At 37.9% G+C, this 19238-nt stretch overlaps 1 protein-coding gene across 4 annotated transcripts in view; it reads right to left on the minus strand.

Moving 5' to 3' along the window:
* Positions 1-588: 588 nt before the first annotated feature.
* The window catches only part of Aasdhppt (aminoadipate-semialdehyde dehydrogenase-phosphopantetheinyl transferase), a 30056-nt gene continuing 11406 nt past the window's right edge, over positions 589-19238 (minus strand). Inside the window, exons 6-7 of one of the 4 annotated variants that reach the window (XM_029481526.2) lie at positions 17473-17496; positions 589-1439 (exon numbers count right to left, since the gene is read on the minus strand). In XM_029481526.2, the coding sequence (XP_029337386.1) occupies positions 1413-1439; positions 17473-17496 (51 nt within the window). In that variant the 3' untranslated portion in view covers positions 589-1412. Of the gene's footprint in view, positions 1440-17060; positions 17497-19238 lie in introns of those variants that run through there. The other 3 variants (XM_085844388.1, XM_085844387.1, XM_021171937.3) reach the window with 3 other exon arrangements.

Below are 19238 nucleotides of genomic sequence, written 5' to 3' on the forward strand. Positions count from 1 at the left end.
CCAGCCACTGCTCCTCCAAGACACTGCTACCTGCTGAGAGTCCGAGGAGATATTCCAGAGGAACATCCTATCCTGCACATCGCCTACAGGCTGGCTACAGACACCAAGAATGGACTAGAGGGGGATGGGCCTTTCCCCTTATAAGCATACTCTCTTAGTAAACTGGCGGGCCTTGAACAGAACAGTGTCTTGGTCTCCATTAATTTCTCTTGCAGTCTAGTCTCTTTCAGCCCCAGCCTGCCTTCCAGGTGTACCCGGTTCATTACTTTTCTTGCAGTGACAATTTCATTGTTTATGGCTAAATAAAACTTTACTGAATACATATATACCACATTTTGTACTCATCTATCAGTTGATGGACATATGGCAAATCCATAACTTGTCTACTATGAATAGTTTAAAAAAACATTAAAAAACCCATAGCATGTTTAAATTCACAGAAGTGGTATAGCTAATACATATGATTTTTTTTTTTTTTTGAGGAATGTCATTTTGATTTCCATAGACTAATTCACATTGTCTGATTACCAATGTGTAATGGCCAGCACCCCTTCCCAGCATTTATTTGTCTTAAACCTTACTTTTAGAAATAATTTAACTCGTGGCTAGAGATATTTAATACAAAAATGATCAAACAGAACATGTATAAATATTCAAGTTTTTAACATAATTTGATCGGCATTTGGCCATATTATTTATCTATTGAAATGATACTTGAGGAATGTTTCCAGAGGGCAGGGAAAATTCTCTCAAGCTACATCCATGGTAAATGTCCAAGTTATGCTGGATGAATGCCTTTAATGTTGTTGACCTATATGCCACCAGTAACTATGTCTTGCCTATTCAATTCAAAAAGTCCTCTGATTAACCCTTGAAAAGACAGTACAGTCAGAATGAGTTTTTAAGACACTTTTGATAAAATATCAATAACACAGCAGTATTTTTAGCAATATAATTTACTTTTATTCCAACAGATAGTTCTTTTAAAATGCAATCATGGAGATATTATGTTTTCTAGGAAATAATCTAATGATGTGTGCTTACAATAATGACTTGTAACTTTACTTTTGATGGTTTCATACAAATATAGAATATAGTGACCATATTTACCCTCTCCCATTATTCTTACTCCTGTTCATTCCATTCTTCCCAAATAAGTCCCATTCTATGTTCATATCTTGTGTGCAGGAGTACATATTTATTTAAATAACCACAGACACTGTGTTCATGGCTGCAATGGCCATGCAACATCAAGAAGACTGTATTTCATGGTATTTCTCTCTCCAACTTTGAGCTCATGCAATCTTTTCACCCCATTTTTATGTAATGTTTCCTAGGACTTGAAGGTGGTGACATAGAGATCTTATTTAGGCACGAGCTTTCAACAGTTATTCTCATGACTTCAAACAGTTTCAAGTCTCTGCATTAACTATTACACTCTGCAAAACAAAACAAAACATTTCTGACTCAGAGTAGCATTATATATCTAGGAGGCATTTTGGCTATGTGTCTATTTGGCAATACATCAGTAGTACATTCTCCTTAAGGCCTGTGATCTGACTAGTCACATATTTTTACAGTACCAGGCATTAATTCATTCTCAGAAAGACAGTCTCATATGCAATTAGAAAGTGGTTGATTACACTTAGTAATTACTAATGTGATTATATTAGTATTGCAAAAGAAGGTACATCTTGTCTGGCACAATGGACCTGTAGCACATAGAACTCACAGTTCAGAAAGATCATTCATGATTTTTCTCACCCACCAACCTGCACAGTTCTTTCTTGTACTCAGTTCTAATTGGATTTCTCTGAACCCCGTATCCAAACTGTATCATGTCTTGATCTTAAAACCATTTAGTTCTAGTAAATAACCTAAAGCAATGGCATTATTATCTGAGGAGCTTCTGGGGGCTCTCTGGCCAATAATTCACAGGAAGGTATCTCATAATTGTTAAGTTACCCAAACTCCAGTAAATAGCCCTTACCACAAATGTACAAAAGCAAAAATAAGTAAAAAGAAAAAAGAGCCAGCCGGAGGACAGTGATCTGCCCTGCAGGGAGCGCCATCTTGGCTCCGGGACTCCGCCGAACTTAGTCTGTACAGGTTAGAGTGAGGACCACAGAGGCAGACAGCTTCTGGGACAGGCGGGAGCCACAGAGCCGCTGAGGCAGCACCCTTTTGGGGCCGCAGATATCCGGCACCCTCCCAGCTGGAAGACAGTGGTCTGCCCTGCACAGTAGCCCTCTGCCTCAGTAGCAGGGAGCACATCTTGGATCCAGGACTCCACTGAACTTAGGAACTTAGTCTGCACAGCTGAGAGTGTGCACCACAGAAGCCTACAGCTTCTGTGACCTGCCAAAGCAACACAGCATCTGGGAAAGGTCCTGTTTTCCACCTTCTTCTTCCGCCAGGAGGAGGTCCAAACGCCAGATATCTGTACACCTTCCCTTTAAGAGGAAAGCTTGTCAGCAGGGAGTGCTCTAACCACTGAAACTCAGAGGAGAGAGCCTGTCTCCCAGGTCTGCTGACAGACGGTACTCAGAATCACCAGAAGAACAACCTCTGAACAGAGACAACTATAACAACTCCAGAGATTACCAGATGGCGAGAGGTAAACGTAAGAATCCTACTAACAGAAACCAAGACCACTCACCATCATCAGGACCCAGCACTCCCACTTCCCCCAGTCCAGGGCACCCCAACACACCTGAAAAGCTAGAACTGGATTTAAAAGCATATCTCATGATGATGGTAGAGGACATCAAGAAGGACTATAAAGAACTACAGGAGAACATGGCTAAAGAGTTACAAGTCCTTAAAGAAAAACAGGAAAACACAACCAAACTGGTAGAAATCCTTAAAGAGAAACAGGAAAACACATCCAATCAGATGATGGAAATGAACAAAACCATACTAGACCTAAAAAGGGAAGTAGACACAATAAAGAAAACCCAAAATGAGGCAACACTGGAGATAGGAACCCTAGGAAAGAAATCTAGAACCATAGATGCAAGCATCAGCAACAGAATACAAGAGATGGAAGAGAGAATCTCAGGTGCAGAAGATTCCATAGAGAACATCGGCACAACAATCAAGGAAAATGGAAAATGCAAAAAGATCCTAACTCAAAACATCCAGGAAATCCAGGACACAATGAGAAGACCAAACCTACGGATAATAAGAGTGGATGCAAATGAAGATTTTCAACTCAAAGGACCAGCAAACATCTTCAACAAAATTATAGAAGAAAACTTCCCAAATCTAAAGAAAGAGATGCCCATGAACATACAAGAAGCCTACAGAACTCCAAATAGGCTGGACCAGAAAAGAAATACCTCCCGACACATAATAATCAGAACAACAAATGCACTAAATAAAGATAGAATACTAAAAGCAGTAAGAGAAAAAGGCCAAGTAACATATAAAGGCAAGCCTATCAGAATTACACCAGATTTTTCACCAGAGACTATGAAAGCCAGAAGATCCTGGACAGATGTTATACAGACACTAAAAGATCACAAATTCCAGTCCAGGCTACTATACCCAGCCAAACTCTCAATTAACATAGATGGAGAAACCAAAGTATTCCACGACAAAACCAAATTCACACATTATCTCTCCACGAATCCAGCCCTTCAAAGGATAATAACAGAAAAAAACCAATACAAGGACGGAAACCACGACCTAGAAAAAACAAGAAGGTAATCCCTCAACAAACCTAAAAGAAGACAGCCACAAGAAAAGAATGCCAACTTTAACAACAAAAATAACAGGAAACGACAATTACTTTTCCTTAATATCTCTTAATATCAATGGACTCAACTCCCCGATAAAAAGACATAGACTAACAAACTGGCTACACAAACAAGACCCAACATTTTGCTGCTTACAGGAAACCCATCTCAGAGAAAAAGATAGACACTACCTCAGAATGAAAGGCTGGAAAACAATTTTCCAAGCAAATGGTATGAAGAAACAAGCTGGAGTAGCCATTCTAATATCTGATAAGATTGACTTCCAACCCAAAGTCATCAAAAAAGACAGGGAGAGGCACTTCATACTCATCAAAGGTAAAATCCTCCAAGAGGAACTATCAATCCTGAATATCTATGCTCCAAATACAAAGGCAGCCTCATTCATTAAAGAAACTTTAGTAAATCTCAAAGCACACATTGCACCTCATACAATAATAGTGGGAGACTTCAACACACCACTTTCACCAATGGACAGATCATGGAAACAGAAACTAAACAGGGACACAGTGAAACTAACAGAAGTTATGGATCAAATGGATCTGGCAGATATCTACAGAACATTTTACCCTAAAACAAAAGGATACACCTTCTTCTCAGCACCTCATGGTACCTTCTCCAAAATTGACCACGTAATTGGGCACAAAACAGGCCTCAACAGATATAAAAATATTGAAATTGTCCCATGCATCCTATCAGATCACCATTGTCTAAGGCTGATCTTCAATAACAAAATAAATAATAGAAAGCCAACATTCATGTGGAAACTGAACAACACTCTTCTCAACGATACCTTGGTCAAGGAAGGAATAAAGAAAGAAATCAAGGACTTTTTACAGTTCAATGAAAATGAAGCCACAACATACCCAAACTTATGGGACGCAATGAAAGCATTTCTAAGAGGAAAACTCATAGCTCTGAGTGCCTCCAAAAGGAAACTAGAGAGAGCACACATTAGCAGCTTGACAACACACCTAAAAGCACTAGAACAAAAGGAAGCAAAATCACCCAAGAGGAGTAGACAGCAGGAAATAATCAAACTCAGGGGCGAAATCAATCAAGTGGAAACAAGAAGAACTATTCAAAGAATCAACCAATCAAGGAGCTGGTTCTTTGAGAAATCAACAAGATAGATAAACCCTTAGCCAGACTCACTAGAGGACACAGGGAAAGCATTCTAATTAACAAAATCAGAAATGAAAAAGGAGACAGAACAACAGATCCTGAAGACATCCAAAACACCATCAGATCCTTCTACCAAAGGCTATACTCAACAAAACTGGAGAACCTGGATGAAATGGAGAAGTTCCTAGACAGATACCAGGTACCAAAGTTGAACCAAGATCAGGTTAATGATCTAAACAGCCCTATATCCCCCAAAGAAATAGAAGCAGTCATTAATAGTCTCCCAACCAAAAAAAGCCCAGGACCAGATGGGTTTAGTGCAGAGTTCTATCAGACCTTCAAAGAAGATCTAATCCCAGTTCTTCACAAACTATTCCACAAAATAGAAACAGAAGGTACTCTACCCAACTCATTCTATGAAGCCACAATTACTCTGATACCTAAACCACAAAAAGACCCAACAAAGATAGAAAACTTCAGACCAATATCCCTTATGAATATTGATGCAAAAATCCTCAATAAAGTTCTTGCTAACCGAATCCAAGAACACATCAAAACAATCACCCATCCTGACCAAGTAGGTTTCATCCCGGGGATGCAGGGATGGTTCAATATACGGAAATCCATCAACGTAATCCAGTATATAAACAAACTCAAAGACAAAAACCACATGGTCATCTCGTTAGATGCAGAAAAAGCATTTGACAAAATCCAACACCCATTCATGATAAAAGTCTTGGAAAGATCAGGAATTCAAGGCCCATACCTAAACATGATAAAAGCAATCTACAGCAAACCAGTAGCCAACATCAAAGTAAATGGTGAGAAGCTTGAAGCAATCCCTCTAAAATCAGGGACTAGACAAGGCTGTCCACTTTCTCCATACCTATTCAACATAGTACTTGAAGTCCTAGCCAGAGCAATTCGACAAGAAAAGGAGATCAAAGGGATACAAATTGGAAAGGATGAAGTCAAAATATCACTTTTTGCAGATGATATGATAGTATATATAAGTGACCCTAAAAATTCCACCAGAGAACTCCTAAACCTGATAAACAGCTTCGGTGAAGTAGCTGGATATAAAATTAACTCAAACAAATCAATGGCCTTTCTCTACACAAAGAATAAACAGGCAGAGAAAGAAATTAGGGAAACAGCACCCTTCTCAATAGTCACAAATAATATAAAATATCTTGGCGTGACTCTAACTAAGGAAGTGAAAGATCTGTATAATAAGAACTTCAAGTCTCTGAAGAAAAAAATTCTAGAAGATCTCAGAAGATGGAAAGATCTTCCATGCTCATGGATTGGCAGGATCAACATTGTAAAAATGGCTATCTTGCCAAAAGCAATCTACAGATTCAATGCCATCCCCATCAAAGTTCCAACTCAATTCTTCAACGAATTAGAAAGTGCAATCTGCAAATTCATCTGGAATAACAAAAAACCTAGGATAGCAAAAACTCTTCTCAAGGATAAAAGAACCTCTGGTGGAATCACCATGCCAGACCTAAAGCTTTACTACATAGCAATTGTGATAAAAACTGCATGGTACTGGTATAGTGACAGACAAATAGACCAATGGAATAGAATTGAAGACCCAGAAATGAACCCACACACCTACGGTCACTTGATCTTCGACAAGGGAGCTAAAACCATCCAGTGGAAGAAAGACAGCACTTTCAACAAATGGTGCTGGCACAACTGGATGTTATCATGTAGAAGAATGCGAATCGATCCATTCCTATCTCCTTGTACTAAGGTCAAGTCTAAGTGGATCAAGGAACTTCACATAAAACCAGAGACACTGAAACTTATAGAGGAGAAAGTGGGGAAAAGCCTTGAAGATATGGGCACAGGGGAAAAATTCTTGAATAGAACAGCAATGGCTTGTGCTGTAAGATCGAAAATTGACAAGTGGGACCTCATGAAACTGCAAAGCTTCTGCAAGGCAAAAGACACCATCAATAAGACAAAAAAACCACCAACAGATTGGGAAAGGATCTTTACCTATCCTAAATCAGATAAGGGTCTAATATCCAATATATATAAGGAACTCAAGAAGGTGGACTCCAGAAAGTCAAATAACCCCATTAAAAAATGGGGCTCAGAATTGAACAAAGAATTCTCACCTGAAGAATACCAAATGGCAGAGAAGCACCTGAAAAAATGTTCAACATCCTTAATCATCAGGGAAATGCAAATCAAAACAACCCTGAGATTCCACCTCACACCAGTCAGAATGGCTAAGATCAAAAATTCAGGTGACAGCAGATGCTGGCGGGGATGTGGAGAAAGAGGAACACTCCTCCATTGTTGGTGGGATTGCAAGCTTGTACAACCACTCTGGAAATCAGTCTGGCGGTTCCTCAGAAAATTGGACATAGTACTACCGGAGGATCCAGCAATACCTCTCCTGGGCATATATCCAGAAGATGTCCCAACCAGTAAGAAGGACACATGCTCCACTATGTTCATAGCAGCCCTATTTATAATAGCCAGAAGCTGGAAAGAACCCAGATGTCCCTCAACAGAGGAATGGATACAGAAATTATGGTACATTTACACAATGGAGTACTACTCAGCTATTAAAAAGAATGAATTTATGAAATTCCTAGCCAAATGGAAGGACCTGGAGGGCATCATCTTGAGTGAGGTAACACAATCACAAAGGAACTCACACAATATGTATTCACTGATAAGTGGATATTAGCCCAAAACTTAGGATACCCAAGATATAAGATACAATTTGCTAAACGCATGAAACTCAAGAAGAATGAAGACCGAAATGTGGACACTGTGCCCCTTCTTAGAATTGGGAACAAAACACCCATGGAAGGAGTTACAGAGACAAAGTTTGGAGCTGTGATGAAAGGATGGACCATCTAGAGACTGCCGTATCCAGGGATCCATCCCATAATCAGCTTCTAAACGCTGACACCATTGCATACACTAGCAAGATTTTGCTGAAAGGACCCAAAGATAGCTGTCTCTTGTGAGACTATGCAGGGGCCTAGCAAACACAGGAGTGGATGCTCACAGTCAGCTATTGGATGTATCACAGGGCTCCCAATGGAGAAGCTAGAGAAAGTACCCAAGGAGCTAAAGGGATCTGCAACCCTATAGTTGGAACAACATGATGAACTAACCAGTACCCCGGAGCTCTTGTCTCTAGCTGCATATGTATAGAAAGATGGCCTAGTCGGCCATCACTGGAAAGAGAGGCCCATTGGACTTGCAAACTTTATATGCCTCAATATAGGGGAATGCCAGGGCCAAAAGAATGGGGATGGGAGGATAGGGAAGTGGGGGGCGGTATGGGGGACTTTTGGGATAGCATTGGAAATGTAATTGAGGAAAATATGTAATAAAAGAAAAAAAAGAAAAAAGAAAAAAAAGATAGCAAGGGGTCATTAGGAGTGGAAGAAGAGGGTAATATAGAAAGGAAATATGGTTAAAACACATTGTATATCTGTATAAAATTGCCACAAAAACTTTTAAAAGTCTGTATGTCAGTCATGAAACTAGAAAGGAGATTATGAGAGAACAGATATTCACTGCACCTTTCTTATTCCTCAAATAAATATAAAACAGAATCTGAAATCAATATGGCACTATGTGTTATTTAAAAAAATGCACAAGTCTTCCACATTTTAACATGCCTACCCCAATATTCTTGGTTGTTCAATATATATATAAACACAAAACTTAAGCTTAGAACAGTTCTTCAGTTTAGGCCTTGGCTATATGCTGAGCAGACCTGATTAGTAAATCTACCACCAGTCAATGGACATATGGTTGTACTGGCTATAATTTATGTCAAGTTGACACAAGCTATAGTTATCAGAGAATAGAACCTCACATGAGAAAATGTCTCTATAGGGTCAGGCTGTAGACAACCCCATAGGACATTTACTTAATTAATGATTGATGTGGGATGGGCTATTATTGTGGGTAGGGCCACCCGTGGGCTGGTAGTCTGAAGTACTATATATAAAAACAAGCAAGCAAACAAACACCAAGCTAAGTAAACCATGGAGAGCAAGTACTACCTCCCATGGCCCTCTGCATCAACTCTTGCCTCCAAGTTCCTGCCCTGCTTGGGCTCTTCCCTCACTACTTTTGATGATTAAACTGTTACATGGAACTATAGACCCCTTCCCTATCAACGTTGCTTTTGGTCATGGTCTTTTATCATAATAACAGTGACCATAACTAAGTCAATAATCATTACTAAGTTGTTCTCTATTACAGTGTTTTACCTCCTCATGATGCAAATAAAAGTAACAGTACTTCTTAAACCTACAATAATCAAATGAGCTGATAAATGTAAAGTACTTACACTGGAAGACTTTACCATAATGACACTCTACCATAAATGATCTTGAATAAAATACACAGCCAGTTTGCTGATAAAAATAGAAGATGCACCTATTACCTTTACTGAACTGACAACGAATGCTATGTATATATCCTATTCAGACAGACAAAACTTCATTAGCTGCCATCACATCTTACTTAAAAATAAGTAGTTGAGCTGCTTTAAGGGATTTTTTGTTTTTTCCATACCTCTATATTCATCTGTTTGGTTTTCCAAAGTTTAGATGGCAACATTTTAACTACTGAGTGTTGAAATATATAAACCTAATTATTTAACAGATTTTAAATACTGAGCAATAGAATTTTGAGAAATTTTAATTGAAAAATTACTGAATGTATAAAATAGCATGCACACACAGACATACACCCTTTTTACATTTTAAATCAACCCAAGGAAATTCCTGTATAAGAAATTCTTGATTAAGACCCACCAAGCCATACATTGGGCAGTAAGGGAAAATGTAAACAGTGATTTTGGATCAAGGAGACAGATAAGAAGCAGCACTTATTTACAGGCCAGAACAAAATTCCCTATTTGTCTATACCAAATACTCAGAAAAAAGGTCAAAATAAACACTGTTAACAAATTAGACGTGGAGTACAGAAGGATCAATGATTTTCGAAAACAATATTTTTACATCACTCTGTACTAGGAACTATCTGTTTCTGAGACAATTTCTTAAAACAAAACTTAGTATTGTGCCCCTTTGAAATGAAGAAATTAACTGAGATTTATACACCACAGAAAGTAGTACATTTAAGTTAACAGAAAAAGGAAATACAAAACATAGGACAGGGACAAACACTCCTCAAGCAAGTTATAAAATGTAATTTCAACAATAAACAATGGGAGGTGAAGGGGGGCATAAGAGAAGATACAAGGTGTAATGCTCAGGGAAAAAAAGATTTCTAGACTAACAGACTAGATGCGTAAACAGGACCCAGCATTTTGCTGCATTCAGGAAACACACCTCAGTGACAAAGACAGACACTACCTCAGAGTAAAAGGCTAGAAAATAATTTTCCAACCAAACTGTCCCAAGAAAAAGTGGGAGTAGCCATTCTAATATCATATAAAATTGACTTTCAACCAAAAGTTTTCAAAAAGGATAAGGAAGGACACTTCACACTGATCAAAGGAAAAATCTACCAAGACTAACTCTCAATTCTGAATATCTATGCTCCAAATGCAAGGGCATCGACATGTATAAAAGAAAATTTACTAAAGCTTGAAGCACACATCATATTGAACACAATTATAGTGGGAGATTTGAACAACCCACTCTCAGCAATGGACAGATCATGGAAACAGAACATAAACACAGATACTGTGAAACTAACAAAAGTTATGAGCCAAATGGATCTAGGAAATATTTATAGAATATTTAATCCTAAAGCAAGATGGTATCTTCTCCAAAACAAGCCTCAACTGATACAAGAAGACTGAAATTTAATCCCATGCACCCTTTTATATCACCACGGACTAAGGCTTGTCTTAAACTCCAACAGTAGCACAGATACAAATGGAAGCTGAACAACTCTACTCAATGATAACTTGGTCAAGGAAGAAATAAAAAAGAAATTAAAGAAGTTTTAGAATTTAATGAAAATGAAGACACATCATAGCAAAATTTGTACGACACAATGAAAGCAGTGGTAAGTGGGAAACCCATAGCTCTAAGTGCCTCCAAAAAGAAACTGGAGAGAGCTTACACTAGTAGTTTGACAGCAAACCTGAAAGCTCTAGAACAAAAAGAAGCAAATACATCTAAGGGGAGTAGATGGCAGGAAATAATAGGACTCAGGGTTGAAATCAACCAAAGAGAAACAAAAAAAGAACTGTATAAAGCATCAACAAAACCAGGAGCAGGTTCTTTGAGAAAACAAGATTGATAAATCCTTAGTCAGACTAACCAGAAGACACAGAGACAGTATCCAAATTAATAAAATCAGAAATGAAAAGGGATACATAACAACAGAAACCGTGGAAATTAAAAACATCTTCAGATCCAACTACAAAAGCTTATACTCAACAAAACTGAAAAATCTAGATAAAATGGTCAATTTTTTAGACACCTACCAGGTGCCAAATTAAATCAGAATAATGAATACATCTAAACAGCCCCATAATTCCAAAGGAAAAAAGCAGCAGTCATTAGTAGTATTCCAACCAAAAAAAAAAAGCCCAGAACTAGAAGGGTTTAGTGCAGAATTCTATCAGACCTTCAAACAAGACCTAATATCAATACTCCACAAAATAGAAACAGAAGGAACATTAGCCAATTCATTCTAGGAAGCCACAGTTATGCTTATACCCAAAACACACAAAGATCAAACAGGGAAAGAAAACTTCAGACCAATCTCCCCTAGAAACATTGATGCAAAAATAATAAAATTCTTGCCAACCAAATTCAAAAACACATCAAAACAATCATTCACCATGATTAAGTAGGCTTTATACCCGGGATGCAGGGATGCTTCAATATACGGAAATCCATCAACATAACCTACTACATAAACAAAGTCAAAGAAAAAAAAATCAACTTTTTATTAGATGCTGAAAAAGCATTTGACAAAAGTCAGCATCCCTTCATGTTATCTCTTGGAAAGATAAGGAATTCAAGGCCCATACCTAAACATAGTAAAAGCAATATACAGCAAACAGTAACCAACATCAAACTAAACAGAGAGAAACTTGAAGCAATACCACAAAAACCAGTGACTAGACAAGGCTGCACACTCTCCCTAACTATTCAATATATTACTCGAAGTCCTAGTCAGAGCAATTAGACAACAAAAGGAGGCCAAAGGAATACAAACTGGGAAGGAAGAAATCCAAATATCAATACTTCCAGATGATATGATACTATACTTAACTGACCCTAAAACTTCCACCAGAGAACTCCTATAGCTGATAAACAACTTGAGCAAAGTGGCTGAATATAAAATTAACTCAAATCGGTAGCCTTCCTGTACTCAAAGGATAAACAGGCTGAGAAAGAAATCAGGGAAACGACACCCTTCACAATATTCACAAATAATATAAAATACCTTGGTGTGAATCTAACCAAGCAAGTGAAAGATCTGTATGACAATTGCTGCAAGTCTCTGAAGAAAGAAATGGAAGAACTTAGACAAGGGAAAGACCTCCCAGTCTCATAGACTGGTAGGATTAATATAGGAATAATGGCCATCTACAAAAGCAATCTACAGATTCAATGCAATTCCCCATCAAAATTCAAACTCAATTCTTCATAAATTTGGAAAGAGCAATTTGCAAATTCATTTGGAATAACAAAAAAACCTAGGATAGGGAAAACTATTCTCAACAATAAAAGAATTCTGAGGGAATCACCATCCCTGATTTCAAGCTGCATTACAGAGCAATAGTGATAAAAACTGTATGACAGGCAGGAAGATCAATGGAATAAAACTGAAGATCTAGAAATGAAACCACACACATGTGGTCACTTAATATTTGACAAAAGAGCTAAAACCATTCAGTGGTAAGAACACAGCATTTTCAACAAATGATGCTGGTTCCGTTGGTAGTCAGCATGTAGAAAAATGCAAATCTACTCATTCTTATCTCCCTGTACAAAGCTCAAATCAAAGTGGATCAAGCATCTCCACATAAAACCAGAAACATTAAAACTTATAGAGAAAAATGTGGGGAAGAGCTTCAAACACATGGGCACAAGGGAAAATTTCCTGAACAGAACATCAATGTCTTATGCTCTAAGCTCAAGAACCGACAAATGAGACCTCATAAAATTACAAAGCTTCTGTAAGGCAAAGGACACAATAGAACAAAACAGCAACCAAAAGACTGGGAAAAGATCTTTACCAATCCTAAATCCAACAGAGGGCTAATATCCAATATATACAAAGAGTTCAAGAAGTTAGACTCCAGAGAATCAAATAACCTTATTAAAAAATGGGGTACAGAGCTAAACAAAAAACTTTCAACCGAGGAATATCAAACGGCTGAGAAGCACCTAAAGAAATGTTCAACATGCTTAGTCATCAGGGAAATGCAAATCAAAACAATCCTGAGATTCCACCTCACACCAGTCAGAATGGCTAAAATCAAAAACTCACCTGACAGCAAATGCTGGTGAGAAAGTGGAGAAAAAGGAACACTTCTCCATTGCTGGTGGGATTATAAGCTGATACAACTGTAAGACCCCTGATGCTGGGCCTCTGCTCAAGTCCCAGGATGAGCTGGCCAACACCCCAACGTCCCGAGAGAAAACCACACCTGATGCAAGCTGCAAGAGGTTTTATTATCAGCTAGCTGAGGACGAACCCCTAGCGCCTCCCAGGGCAGGGGAATTCGACCCTTCGAGGTGACACAGTAGGGGGCTTTTAACAGCTAGCTGAGGAATTGGGAGGAGTTGGAAGGAGAGTTGGGAGGAGTTGGGAAGAGTTCTTCTCTTCCGGGTGTCCTTGGTGAAATTTACAAGGCAGGAGTGGGGAGTGAGTTCTTTCTGAATTTTTATCTCCGTGTCCTCGGCACAGGAAGGCAGGCATCTCTGGTTGTACAGTATAGAAACAAAAATGCCTTTTGCTGGCTATAGAGAACAAAGAGCTTCTTTCTAGTTGTATTTTTAAAGATCAGGGAAAGCATGCTTGGGGAAATGTTTTAGGGGCTCTACCTTTCAGGGAGAAATGCTTTGAGCCGGGATCTCACACAACCACTCTGGAAATCAGTTTGGAGGTTCCTCAGAAAATTTGACATAGTACTACCTGAGGAAACAGCTATACTGCTCCTGGGCATATACCCAGAAGATGCTCCAACATGTAATAAGGACACATGCTCCACTATGTTCATAGCAATCCTATTTATAATAGCCAGAAGCTGTAAAGAACACAGATGTCCCTCAACAGAGGAATGGATACAGAAAATGTTGTTCATTTACACAATGGAGTACTACTCAGCTATTAAAAATGATGAATTCATGAAATTCTTAGGCAAATGGGTGGAACTAGAAAATATCATCCTGAGTGAGGTAACCCAATCACAAAAGAACATATATAGCATGTACTCACTGATAAGTGGATATTAATTAGCCCAAAAGCTCAGAATACCCAAGATACAATTAACAGACCACATGAAGCTCAAGAAGAAGGAAGACCAAAGTGTGGGTACTCCAGTCCTTCTTAGAAGCGGAAGAAAATACTCACAGGAACAAATATGGAAATAAAGTGTAGAGCAGAGACTGAAGGAAAGGCCATCCTGAGATTGTCCCACCTTGGGATCCATCCCAAATATAGTTACCAAACCCTGACACTATTGTGGATGCAAAGAAGTACATCCTGAAAGGAGCCTGATATGGCCGTCTCCTGAGAGGCCCTGGCAGAGCCTTACAAATACAGAGGCAGATGACAGCAAAGTACTGGACTGAGTGAGGGATCCCTAATAGAGGAGTTAGAGAAAGGACTAAAGGAGTTGAAGGGGTTTGTCCCATAGGAAGAACAACAAAATCGACCAACCAGACTCCCAAGAGCTTCCAGGGACTAAGCCATCAACCAAGGAGTACACATGGCTCCAGCTACATATGTAGCACAGGATGGCCTTGTCACACATCAATGGGACGAGAGGTCCTTGGTCCTATGAAGACTGAATAGATTCACCAGTGTAGGGAAATTGAGGCTGGGTAGGTAGGTGGGTGGAGGAATATCCTCACAGAAGCAGGAGGAGGGAGGATGGGATAGGGGGTGTCTCCAGGAGGGGGCGGAACCAGGAAATGGGATAACATATGAAATATAAATAAAGAAAATATCCAATAAAAAAATGAAAAGGAGGAGAAGAAGAAGAAGGAGAGGGAGGAGAGGAAGAAGAGGAGGAAGAAGAGGGAGAGGAAGAGGAAGAAAAGGAAGAGGAAAAAGAAGAAAAAATAATAATAATAATGACAAATAATATCAGGCAAGTGGAAAAAAATGATTTCTATCTGGAATAAGGAAATCATAGCCTAAAGTTTAAAAACCAAGTAAAAGCAATATAAACCTTATTTGCAATAATTAAAAAACAAAGCATACCAGCTTTGTTGATAGTTCATAGTGATTGTTAAGGAAAGAGAAAAGGTAGAAAATATCAAAATAGTGAAAAAAAATCTGACCTAAACTATGCACTTTTAACGTGATTAAAAATAGAACAGTAAAAAAAATCTAAAAGGCAAAAATTTCTGGCACATGTCAAGCCCTAAAATTCCATAATTATTATTATTATAATGATAAGACAAATTTCAGTATTATACTCATATAGGGAAAAACATTACTTCATCTATTAAATATGCTTCAAGATTTTTTATGCTTTCTATAATTAAGCATGTCCAATTTAAAAAAAAAAAACTTTTCTGAATTTTTGAGCACTTACACACAGTATTTAATGTTATTAATAAAAACGATATTATTCTACTTCTTGCTATTTAACACTAAGAAGACTAACTCCTGAAGACATGCACTATAACCATAAATAGATTCTCTCATCAATATGATGGTCTTGGTATCAATATATTATATTCACTTTAAATCTATTTAGTAAATAAAAACAAATGGGGATTAGCAAAGGGTTCATAAAAAGGAAATACAAATTACCAGTCACAATGCCATATTAACCTCACTTGTAATAAAAGGATGTAAATTTAAATGTGACATATCACTTTTCAGTTATACAGTTATCCAATACAAGGAAACAACAAAAACCAACAAACCAATCTTCAGGTAAAAGAAAGGTAAACACAACTAGCTGAAGCATAAACTTAAGTTTTTCAAGAGCAATAAGGTAATACCTAAAAAGAGCAATAAGGTAATACCTAAAGCTGTTTGTTTAAACCCTTTGAACCAATCACTCCTGTCTGCAGGACATAACAATGACTCTCAAAACGTCACATTTTCACTGTAGTACTGCTTACAGTAATGACAAAGACAATGAAAGCTCCTAACATGGAAATGAGTACCCTATGGTAGACTTTTCTCAACCACAGTAGTGTGATGTCAATGAAACTCTCCCAAACCATACCAGGTATACTGGGCTGAATACGCTTGGCCCAGGAAATGGCACTATTAGGTGTGGCTTTGTTAGAGTAGGTATGGTCTTGTTGGAGGAAGCAGGTCACTGTGGGATGGGCTTTGAGACCCTCCTCCTAACCACTTGGGAGCCAGTCTTCTCCTAGCTTCTTTTGGAACAAGAGATACAACTCTCAGCTCCTTCTGGGTCACAACTGCCTAGACGCTACCATGTTTCCAGGCATAATGATAATGGACTGAACCTCTGAACCTGTAAGCCAGCCCCAATTAAATGTCCTTTATAAGAGCTGCCATGGTTGTGGTGTCTCTTCGCAGTAATGAAACCCTAAGACGACATACTTAGTTTTTCTCTCCAATAGTTTACTTTTGACAGTGGCTAAAAAAAAAAAAATCAGATACATCTGAGTTGATGGAATCTTTGGGGGGATAATTTATCAAGATAAAACAAATGTTACAACTTTATGAAGATATAAACCTGGAAGTCTCAACAGCAGTTTGTGCTACTACAGTCAAGGCAAAATGAGTGTTGCAATGCTGACACCTTAAAACTTGTGCTTGCTATGTGCCAAACAGATGTCATACAAGACAGTAACTTAGTACCAGTAAGTTTATGCAGCAGAATAGTTATGAAAGGCAGGTGTATTTTCTTATAACTACAAAATATATGTCCCCACTTTTAGAAAAGTAAATATGGATTAATTTGCAACAAAAGTCTCTGGAAAGTTAACAGAAATTTTAGAGTTCTCTGAAAAACAAGGTGAAATGTTTGCCTTCAGCATGTTTACACTTTATTTTTCTTTCTAAGATGCACATTTATCCTTGGAAGACTCTGTCATTGTTTCTATTAATTACAGTTCTGGGAGGAAAAAGTGAGCATACTCGACAATGGAGCCACTGGACTGGAAATCTGCTCTCAGAAAGAATTTGTGTCTTTAAAAATGTTTTGTTAAATAAAATTTGATCACATCAGGCAGTATATTTCAGTGAATACACAAGGTCACCCTTTTCATTTATTTTCCTTACTAAGAGAATCCTATCATGACTTGGTACCATTTCGTATTAGAATTTCTTCTGTGAAGCAAAAACAGTCCCAAAATGAAGGATCCTCAGGTGTCATAGGAACAGCAGATGCTACCAAATCATTAAAATTAAGAGTGGTAAACTTCTTCTGGGATACCTGAGAATCATCTTGATATGAAACCTAAGAGAAAAAAAAGAAACAAAAAACAAAGATTCCCTTGTCTTTAATACTTTATATTAACTATATGATCAGTTTTAAAATTTTGAAATAATTCCAGTGATTAGTATTAAATTAAGGCATAGTAAAATTTCTATTGTTTTTACTCCTTATATTAGTGTTGTCAATAAAAAAGTGAAAGATGAACATGTTCAAACCACTACCTGCAGTATATTTTTAAAGATTTAATGATATTCTATATGCAGAAAGTCCAACCCAGTTGATATACATAGAAATCTAAAGATCTTTAAAGTCAGTAAGCAGAAGTGTATCATCAGAAAAATTTCTGAAACACTCCTGAAGTGTAGGCCTGCTATGATAATCTGCTTTAACTAAAGAGGAATGACCCTCATGCAGGAATTACTGAGAACCAACAAAGCGCCTGACTTCCTGTGACAAGCCAATCAAAACACAAACATACAAAAATCATTGTATAACATTGCTTCAGACAGAATGTAGGTGGTATATATGAAATAAAAATGATGTCTATGTTTAACATTGGGCCCCAACTCCAAAATATAATTGTGTGTGTGTGTATATATGTATATATATGTGTGTAGTATACACTATATATATATTATATGTATATGATATAGATTTTAATATTACAAACTTTGAAATCTAATCACTTTGAGCCCAAAGCATTTTAGATGAGGGGCAATCAATTCATATTAAACAATACTTGAGCTTTATAAATTATCTTAACAAAGTTTAGTAGACCATGCTATAACACAGTTATCTCAATTTTATAGATGGGAAATTGAGGCTCGGGAAGATCAGACCACAAGCTAACCACACAAGTTAAATTGTGAACTTAGATTTAGAACCTAGCTTTCCCATTATGCACAGCTGCAGTAGGCTCTACTCAAAGAGGCAGAAGTACTAAAAGTACATCTAACCAATGGTTTAACAGTGGCATGACAGTTATGGTAGTAACCAACCACTTGGGGCCTCCAACAGAGTGAACTTCATGTTTGGTACTGTAAAACTGGGTCAAAAGCTCATGATTGGAAAGAGCACAGGCCCTAGGGGAGGGCCCTAATATTACTTTTATGTTAAACTGTCATACAAACTGCTTTTCCTTAAGTTAATATCCATAGATTTCTTGTGTTCTTCCCTTTGGTCTTTCTGTAATGGGTAACAACCAACAAGCTGACTGATAGTTGGGCATATGCCATAATAACATAAATATCAGTGTGCTCATCTGTAGATGAAGCATCTATATTAATTTGCCCACATCTAAGGCTCAGAGAACATCAAGAAGAGTAGACAGAATTTAAGAGCTGGCACATGAAGAGGAAATCTGTGAAATGCTGACTTCTGGACATGGAATGGTGGTGCACATAATTCACAGTTCCTACAGCTACCTACCTGTACAAAATCAAGCTCATCAAGATACCCAACACACATAAGAAAAGAGCTCCTGATACCCAACCCTTACTTGGGGAGGGAGTCAATCTACTTTGGAGATCATAACTTAAGTGGATATCCCCAACCCATGTATATATGAGCAGCACAAACTGGAGTTAAGGTTTCCAACAACAACAACAACAAAACCCTAAAGCACATGAAGCTGGTAATGAGGTAGAGTATATGATCGTATAGAACGAATCACACCACCTCCTACCAAATATCAATTCTAACCTACTAATATTCTTAAAAGACACTCTGACAAAACTATTATAAAAGAAATTGTCTATGGCCTA

Source organism: Mus caroli, unplaced genomic scaffold, assembly GCF_978045245.1.
Source record: "Mus caroli unplaced genomic scaffold, Mus_caroli_1 scaffold_11, whole genome shotgun sequence".
NCBI lineage: Eukaryota > Metazoa > Chordata > Mammalia > Rodentia > Muridae > Mus > Mus caroli.